The sequence below is a fragment of the Engraulis encrasicolus genome, chromosome 4 (assembly GCF_034702125.1).
Source record: "Engraulis encrasicolus isolate BLACKSEA-1 chromosome 4, IST_EnEncr_1.0, whole genome shotgun sequence".
In the NCBI taxonomy this organism is placed as follows: Eukaryota; Metazoa; Chordata; class Actinopteri; order Clupeiformes; family Engraulidae; genus Engraulis; species Engraulis encrasicolus.
This window is the reverse complement of record NC_085860.1, coordinates 28,780,396-28,790,395: the sequence shown is the minus strand read 5'-3', so window position 1 is coordinate 28,790,395 and position 10,000 is coordinate 28,780,396. Positions and strand designations below refer to the sequence as shown.

The 10,000-nt window shown below is 43.8% G+C and overlaps 1 protein-coding gene across 1 annotated transcript in view; it reads left to right on the top strand.

Annotated features, from left to right (window-relative positions):
* LOC134448043 (multiple epidermal growth factor-like domains protein 11) overlaps nucleotides 1–10,000 on the top strand; it is a 190,133-nt gene that overhangs the window by 157,164 nt on the left and 22,969 nt on the right. The window contains exons 17-18 of the mRNA XM_063197802.1: nucleotides 2,841–2,969; nucleotides 8,311–8,559. Of these exons, the coding sequence (XP_063053872.1) occupies nucleotides 2,841–2,969; nucleotides 8,311–8,559 (378 nt within the window). The remainder of the gene's footprint in view (nucleotides 1–2,840; nucleotides 2,970–8,310; nucleotides 8,560–10,000) is intronic.

Below are 10,000 nucleotides of genomic sequence, written 5' to 3'. Positions count from 1 at the left end.
ACGTACTAGGCTGGCCAATGGTGGGGGGGGGAGCACAGCCATGCTGATGCAGTATGTATACTGTGCTTTGGTCAATTACATTTTTTGTAGTAGCAAATGGCAGCTGGAGCAACCACAAAGAATACCACTTTTGTATGAATTACATGCTTTCTTTTGTTTTTGGTTATCTAAGAAGTGTATTCATGGATACATGAATCACAAGTAATTACTAATTTATTCATGGGCTTTAGTTGTGTTTGAACCACCTGACGCCTGCTACTAAAAACATCATTGGCCCGCTTATAATCCTTCTGTATCTGTGTTGCTCTTACTCATAGCCGTGACGCATTGACTCTTATGTCACTCCCTACTATACGCATCAAAGACGGGTTTTTTTCAGATGTCAGGTAGCACAACAGCATTAAATGCCCATACATTAATTAGTTATTGGTTGTTAATAGGCTGGAATGAATATTCTCATTAGACAGTCTACTAAAAAACAAACAAACAAACAAACCCATACAATAGTGGGACTGGCTGCGCTGCCTTGACATATGCTACTGCTGAAACGTAACTGAACCATAAAACCATCCTGCAAAGGCACAGCATCCTACTGTGTTTACATTAGCCTTACATTTGTACCTTTGGCACTTTTTTTTAGATGTACTCGCCTGTCCTTGTACCTCGTCCTACCTTGCTTTTACCCATCATGCTTTTGGGTATACATCCCCTGCATAGACTCAGCAGGGTCCTGCATTGGTGTCACCCTTGCCCATACAGTACGTGGCTTTAGGCCCCCTACAGTAAGACCCAGCATCCCCCTGTGTTCATGCTACTGTCTATGTTGGCATGTGCCAGCACAGTGGGGGAGAACAGGAGAGAGCAAATGGGACAGGAGGAGGACAAATGGGAGGATAGACGATAGAAAGATAAGTGAAAGTTAAGAAAAGAAGGCAGAAGAAGAGTAGAAAGATCAACGGAAGAGGATGAGGAAGAGGACAGAGGATAGAGTGAGCAGTAGGAAGTGAGAAACAGGAAGATAATAGCAGGAGAGAGATAGGAAATAAAAGAGAGGACAGAGGAGAAAGATTTGAGGCACCACGTGGGGAAATGACATATCGGTATGTAAGTTTGTTTTGTTTTACCGTTGAAACAGTAAAAAAAAAATGCATCTCAAAGTATAAGCAGAGTTTAATATACTGTATAGTTACTGTATATAGTTTAAATATGTTTTTCATTTTTTGATCATATTTAATCTATGGCATCCTGAAACGCCACGTGGGGCTCACAGGTTTGCATGGATTCAATGAGAAGAGGGCATGGGGGAGGTGAAGTGATATAAAAAGTAGAGAGAGAAGGCCCACTGGATTGCTATGCGGGCGACCCGGGTTCGATTCCCGGCCCGGGTCATTTCCCGATCCTTCCCCATCTCTCTCTCTCAGCCATTTCCTGTCTGTTCACCAGTGTCCTATCAAATAATAAAGGCACAAAAGCCCTAAAAAATTTTTTTTTAAAGAAGTAGTGAGAGAAAACAATAAAGATGAGAGCGGAATATAGGGGAAATGAGATGTCAGGGGAACGGTAACCCAAGACTGAGTGTGAAATGCAAGACATTTCCCTAAAGATGCGTACATCAAAAAGAAACCTACGCTACCAGAGTAGCTGAGGTCTTGAATGAGTTTTGCCATGAATTCACTTTATTTGCTCTGGACGTGACATTGACATGTTTGATTTAGCGAATCACATAACGGCTCTGGCTTGTCAGTCTGGGACATTCAGAGATATGAACATTCCAATTGGTTTTCGCCGAACCGCATCATAGCTCATTGCCATAATATTAGCTTGACTTTAATTGCTGAAATTCGCTCTGGTCGCTTTATTTGTGACCCCTCATAAGAAAATAAGCGCAGCTGAGGTAGCGCAGGTCGCTCTTGTTGTACGCAGAGCTTTACATTTATCAAAGAAACATGAAGTGCATTGTCATTTCTTTTTATCTCGACTGAGACAGTTGTGCCAGGCCGACTAATTGTCCACCTTCAGTTTTTGCTGTTTAGGAAACACTGTTCAGTACTATTCTCCTTTTTCTTCATTTCACTTGCTGTATTTTCCCTCCTGAGTGGATATTCTGACATTCATTATGTCTGGTACCAGGTGATATTTTTACACCTAGATAGGACTGGGCTGGCCATCTGGCATAGCGGGCATTTCCGCTTTTTAAAAAATAAAAAAAAATAAAAAGAAAGAAAATAGGGGCCCACGAGGGTGCGGGGCCCACCGGTGAGCCACATCTGCGCCGCTAATTATGAGGTTCCCCTTTAAACCAAAAGTGCCCCTGCCCTATTTCACCCCCAGTCCAGCCCTGCACCTAGATAATTATTCCATGTCTTTCTTGTCTATTCTGTGTGTGGTGTTGCAACATGAATGTTCTATGATTAAAAAAAGAAAAATTTTTGTGTGTTCTCGCTGTTCAGTGTGGAGAGGTTTAGATGAAGCTGCTTTTGTTTTCCTGTTTCTCTCTTCCTCTCTCACACATTCTTCTATCTCTCCTTTTATTCCACTGCCTTTGTTGTTTTTTTTTAACTTTTTTGTCCCCATAATTGGCTTGTTTTTTCTCTTGAGCTGTCCTGTTGGGGTGATCTTATGATCATCTACTGTTAACTAGTCATACTAATAGTGTGCGTGCGTGCGTGCGTGCGTGCGTGCGTGCGTGTGTGTGTGTGTTTGTGCATGTGTTTGTGCGTGTGTGTGTGTGTTTGTGCATGTGTTTGTGCGTGTGTGTGTGTGTATGCGTGCGTGCGTGGATGTCTGTGTGCGTTTGTGTGTGTATGCGTGTGTGTGTTCCTTCATGTTTGTTCCTGTAGAGTGTCCAGCGGGCACGTTTGGCTATGGCTGCCAGCAGCTGTGTGAGTGTATGAACAACGCCACCTGCGACTATGTCACCGGCACCTGCTACTGCAGCCCAGGGTACAAGGGCATCCGCTGCGACCAGGGTAAATCAATCGCTCTCTCTTTATAATTTGTAGATGTCTCTTTTTTTCATTGTATATTTTTTAATATTTTTTTTCTGTTTCTCTCTGCCTCTGTCTCTCTCTCACTTTGTCTCTCTGCCTCTGTCTCTCTCTCACTTTGTTTCTCTCTCTCTCTCTCTCACACTTTGTTTCTCTCTCTCTCTCTCTCTCTCTCTCTCTCTCTCTCTCTCTCTCTAGGTTTTACAATAACCTCTCTGACCAAAACTACCTGTGTGTTTTTCAGCTTTTTCCCTCTCTTTGAGACACATCCTCCAACATCATTAACACAGATTACTATATAATAGGTGCACTCATGTTCACACATAGAGCATGTGACCCAAATGTGTTAGATGTCAATACATACAGAGCCGTGATGTGATGGTTAGGGAGTTGGACTGTAGATTACAGGGTTGCAGGTTCATATCCCGCCCTTACACCTCCCTACACCTCCATCCATGGCTGAAGTGCCCTTGAGCAGGGCACCTAACCCCACTTTGCTCCAGGGACTGTCACCAATTGCCTGTAATAACTCTAAGTCGCTTTGGATGAAAAAAGCGTCAGCTAAGTGTAATGTAATGAATAATAAGACGGAATATGATATGATTCACAGACACACTATGTAGATGTGCATTCCGATACACAGGGAAAAGACTTTCACATACAGAGTACACGTGTCACTTGCACACACACACACACACACACACACACACACACACACACACACACACACACACACACACACACACACACACACACACACACACACACACACACACACACACACACACACACTTTGTACACGTGCACATGCTCAAAGACACACACGCACACACACCCACGCACACACACACACACACACACACACACACACACACACACACACACACACACACACACACACACACACACACACACACACACACACACACACACGGAGAGACTTTGTGCACACATAGGTACACTGGAGGGCATAAAGACACGTTGTTATCTTCCCCTCTCTCCTCTCCATATGATGAAGTGTTGCGATGCACATACTGTAACGTATGACTGATGATCACCTGTCCTGGTAACCAAAAGCCAAACGCTCCTCCGCTCCGCTCCTCCAAGCACCGCTCACTTATTCATCTTCGCACTCATCTATTTTTGAAAGCGGCGGGCGGCATCCATCCACCTTTCCTTTCCCTTCCCTTCCGCCCCCACCCCACCCCACCCCACCGCTTGGCTCTTTAAAGACAAAGTGAGCGCGAGCGAGCGGTGCGGTACGGTACGAGGGCGAGGGGAGTAAAGCAAGGCAGTGCAATAGTGCTGCTAAATTATGAAATGGCCCTTATTAGTCTCCAGAGTGGCACGCCGAAGCCTCTGATCCCCTCCCTGCCTGCACACACACATACTGGAGTGTGTGCGCAGGCACGAATGCACGCGCGCACACACGCATGTATGTACGCACACATAAACGCGTACAAACGCATGTACGCACAAACGCACACACACAAGCGCGCGCACACACACACACACATACACACACACAGACATTTCTTACATGGCACGCACACACACACACGTATACACACACATACGCACAAACGGACACATGCACACACACACATACACATACACACACACAAACGCACGGACACACGCACATACATACAGTGCACGCACACGCACACACACACATACAGTACATAGACGCACACACAGAGACGCACACACAGGCGCACGCACGCACACTCACACACACACACACACACACACACACACACACACACACACACACACACACACACACACACACACACACACACACACACACACACACACACACACAGACACACATACACACACACACATCTCTTGCACGTCACACACACATTCACAGAAGTCATTTCTATCCTTAAGGGGCTCTCCCTTTTCCTCTCATTATAAAAGTAAAAGTGAAGAATGTTAAACTGCTCAGACCAAATCCACCCATAAATCTAACCTGTCAGGAAAGCCTCTAGTTTTAGCCTTTTAGTCTAGTCTTTTACTTTTGTTATTCACAACAAAATAACCAAGAAATGGTGTACCCAATTTGCCTACGTAGTTAGGACCGCACTGTATTCCTCACAAAATGCACGTATGCACACACGCACACACACATGCACACATGCACACACACACACGCATGCAGGCACGCACACACACAGGCAGGCGCACACACACACACACACACACACACACACACACACACACACACACACACACACACACACACACACACACACACACACACACACACACACACACGCTCACACACACACACACAGCACGGAACAGCACAGCAAAAAGCATAACAAAGCAAACCTGCCCAGTGCCGCTTTCATGTGGCCACCTTCAAAAGCAAGGGAGAGAGAAGGGGGAGAGGCAGAGAGAGAAGGAGAGAGAGATAGAGAGAATGAGAGAGAGAGAGAGAGAGAGAGAGAGAGAGAGAGAGAGAGAGAGAGAGAGAGTGGTTAAGAATAATAAAGGAGGAAGACAAAAAGAATAATTGAGGAAGTGTAGGTGGTGTTTGAGAGAGAGAGAGAGAGAGAGGGAGAGAGAGAGAGAGCAAGAGAGAGAGAGAACAAGAGAGAGAGAGAGAGCAAGAGAAGCTGACTTGTAGCTGACACAAGAGGAAGTAGATTCTATTTAATCTTCCATGTTATTTGATTACAGTGGTAGGTAGCTAGCGTGTAAGGCTTTTTGTTCCCCCTGCTGAGAACAAGGCGGTTGTTTGTTTTGCTGTCTGCGTGTCGTGAACGCGTCGGGGTAATGAGCGGCCAGAGATCAGGAGCTCTCACCACAAGACATGAGACCATTAGGAGGCCTTATTATTATACACCATGGAGTGCACCTGACTTCTTACATTTAAATGTACAAGCGCCTTACTACTAGAGGCAGCTACACAGCACACTCAGACTAAAAAGTAGAGTAGAGTAAGTAGAGTAGAGTAACATTTATTAATCCCGAAGGAAATTTAGGTGTCTAGTAGCATACATACAAAAAAATTAAACATTCAGATATAAAAAGTCTCTCATTGCAATAGTTGTTACTGATTGTTGGAGGAGGGATGGAAGGGGTGGAAGGGAGGCATGGGGGGTGGGGGGGATTTATGCGGTCCAGTCATCAATAACAATCTCTTTCAGTGTGTTCTTCTGAGTTGTTGAGTTAAATAACCGGATGGCCCTGGGGACAAAGGACTTACGCAGCCTGTCAGTCTTGCAGGGAAAACACATGTAGGAACACATACAAAATTCATGTTGTTAACGCACTGTTAATTCTACACTGTTTTGAGCATACAGGGTGTGCAAATGAATCATAATCATCCTTTAAATTAACCATAATCATCCTTTTTATGCATATTTCCCAACCCCAAGCTGTATGAACATGAAAACCACATAAAGGTAGCCACATCATTCTGGAAGACTTCGGAATTGTTTGTATACTTTTCAGAGTTTGTTAGTTGTCTTTTGTCACCCATTTTCCAGTTGGAAAACTAAGTTGCCTAATAATATGCACTAGGGGTGTAACGATATCGAACCGAACCGACGTACCGTAACGAAAAGACCTGTGCCGAACCGAACAGTGATTTTTGTGTACCGTTACACCCCTAATATGCACACCTCATATTGGATGTTGGGCTCCTTCGACCACACCCTCTCTTATTATAGAAATATGCATTACCTGTAATTCTTAAATCCAATAGATTTTCATGTTCATGCAGTCTGGTGTTGCACTGACACTTTGTTAAATTTCTAATTCAACACTCTAATTGTTGAAATGACAGTAAATTAACACCACAGCAAGCAGGTTTTATACCTCTCAATCGTTTCTCACAAAAAATGACTTTGTCTCCCCCTACAGTTGTATCTTCCAGAAAATTATACATACTATTGTTCAAAATGTATTCTCGCAGCATCAACAATTTCTGGTTTGGGTAGATAAACCAAATTTTGCAAGTGTGGTTTTCAGCAAAGAGACAGCGGGCGGCCGCGGCCTATTAAATGACTCAAATTAATACAACTTCACATCATTAACCCTGTGAAACCTGAACCATGAAAGCAATGAGAGAAAATTCTATTTTTTTGGAATTTGCTTCAATATTGGTCCCTTATAAGAAATGTAAAAAAAAAAATCAAAATTTTGTTAAGGTCACTGAGATATTTGATGCATCATATATGATGCATCAGGCTTTAAAGGGAATGAAAATTCCAATTTCATGACCATTGAAAAATGACTTTTAATGCATTTGCATCTTTTTTTTAATTTAAAAAAGTTGTCAGACAATTTAATTTGAGGATTATCTTTAAATATTTAGTGAGATCCTGCCATTTTTTTAAGCCTATCCTTGTTTTAGCAGGACCATATTTTATATTTCCCACAGCCTGGTTGGGTAATTTTTTAAAATCTATGTAAAAACATAGCTGATCGAATGCTTAACAACCTATTTATGAGTGTAATATAGATCATCATTCATTTTTTATGTGTAATTTGAATATATGGGTCCATTACTACAATTGGACCATTTCTCCATTCACTTCAATGCATTTTTTACGAGATCATAATTTCAACATTTTGCATTACATTTTCAAAATCGCAAGTAAAACGTGTTTCTTAAGGCAATATCTTTGTCTTGAAGTAAAACAACTTGTGTGTTTTGTTAAACGATCGTCGTGGTATGCTTTGTAAGTTTCCCTATGGAGCAAATGCATTGATGGCTGACTTCCTGCCACCGCCGGATGGTGCTTATATGTTTCATCAGTTTTAGCACGATCTCTCTGCAACACGGTGTAAAAATATAAACTCTTCCTTGATTAATTGCACAAAGCAAGTGTTCAAATTAAAGGATGTAGAGTGATATTTCGGAAATTTGTACACAAACCTTTTGCAATTTGTCGATATCTCAGCGTCGGTCAGGGAAACCGCTTCTACTCCATTTTTGCATTTTTCGCCGAGCTGTGATCAACTTGTTGTTGACCGCTGCTCTCTTGTGGCGGTTTCCGCGTACTGCAGGACGTTTGGAAATGACACGCAGGATGTTTTTGAGATGGATTTTTTTGTGTGTCAGCGTGGAGAGGGCTTTGAATTTGATGCATCATAGATGATGCATCCGGCGCGATAGGGTTAACATGGCATAGTGCACTTTTAAGGTATTTTCTATTTGTGCGTGTGCGTTTGCGTGTCGGTGTCTGTGTCCTTGTCCGTGTCCTTGTCCGTGTCCTTGTCCGTGTCCTTGTCTGTGTCCGTGTCTGTGCACATGTGTGTGTGCATGTGTGTGTGTGCATGCGTCTGTGTCTATGTGCAGCAGCTCTAGTGATGGAGGAGCTGAACCCCTACACCAAGATCAGCCCGGCGCTGGGCTCAGAGCGCCAGTCTGCGGGCGCCGTGATGGGCATCATCTTCCTGCTGCTCATCATCATGGCCATGCTGAGCGTCTTCGTCTGGTACCGCCAGCGCCAGCGCGACAAGGCCCAGGACATGCCCAGCGTGTCCTACACGCCCGCCCTGCGAGCCACCGCCAATACAGACTACTCACTCTCGGGTGAGATCCAAGGTAAGACAAACATCTCTTCCCTCTATAACACCTGTCTCTTCTATACACCTGACCAATGCACTGCCACTCCAGACTACTCACTCTCAGGTGAGATTCAAAGTAAGACATGCTCCTCTCTCTTCTACACACCTGCCCCTAATACACACACCTGTCCTACACGTCAAACTCCCCGATATAGGAGGTAGAACATGCACCTGTTCCCTCTATACACCTGTCTCAAATACAAAGGACTCTATCGAATATTCACAAGATTAAGAGTATGCACATCCCACCTCTCTGAGGCCAGGTGCAGGACAAAGGCATATCTGATAGTGGAAAGAGTAGAAGTCTGCACACTGCACACTGTGTGGACTTCTAATCTTTCCACTATCAAATACACTATCGTACACCACCAACACCAACTGCTCCCTCTCAGGTGGCATACACAATGAGATACTCACCTGTCGCAAATATTAAACTGTCCACTTGGTCAACACAGACTATTCTTAAAGGTAAGATACAAACCTGTCCATTCTATACACCTGAATCTCCTACACACCTTTCCTGTGTGTTGCCAAATGCTGATGACTCCCTCTCAGGTGAGATACACTAGATGTTGAGGCACACACCTTTTCCTTATGTCCAAATACAGATTACTCCCTCTCAGGTGAGATAGAAGTGGAGACACACACCTTTTCCTTATGTCCAAATACAGACTACTCCCTCTCAGGCGAGATACAAGGTGAGACGTATACGTTCAGTACATCTCGTACGTATGTACAGTACCTCTCCCTGCCTTGCATGACTCTGTCGTTACTCTCTGACCTGTTAGGTAGGTTTACTACTTGTTCTCACGTGAGCTACAAGGTAAGGCACACCTACTGTATCCTGGTCAACCCAGACTACTATCTCTCAGACCAAGTAGTCATTAACCCAATAATGGGTTAGGGCGCAGGGTCACTATGCTGCTTAGGGCAAAGCTTCTGGGATGAAGACAAGGTAGTGGAAACCGTGGGTGAAAGGGTTAGGCAGGGTAAAATGCATCTCATTGTGTTTCATACTCTCAGTTTTCACTGTAGAACTACACACCACAACACGAAAGTTGAGTTTTTAAATGTATCTACTTTTGCAATCGTATTCAAAAGGCAATGTTTTTCACTTCGAAGGTAACTAACAACTAACTGTTCTCTTCTGTATACTGTTCCTCACCTGTGGTGTGTATCAAGCACAGGCTACTGTCAGAGAAAAGATTTACTCCACACTCTGCACTTCCACCGCTATCTGGTGGTGCATCAACAAGAGAGCAATAACTCAATCAAACAAAGGGAGGCTCGCCAGAGAAGCTCAGATGTGAAAACTTAATTTTAGCTACTAAATTGCCAAAGGACCTAACGTTTGTGAAAACTTAATTGTAGGCCTATTTCATAAAATGCCAAAGGACTAACATGTCATATCAAAACAT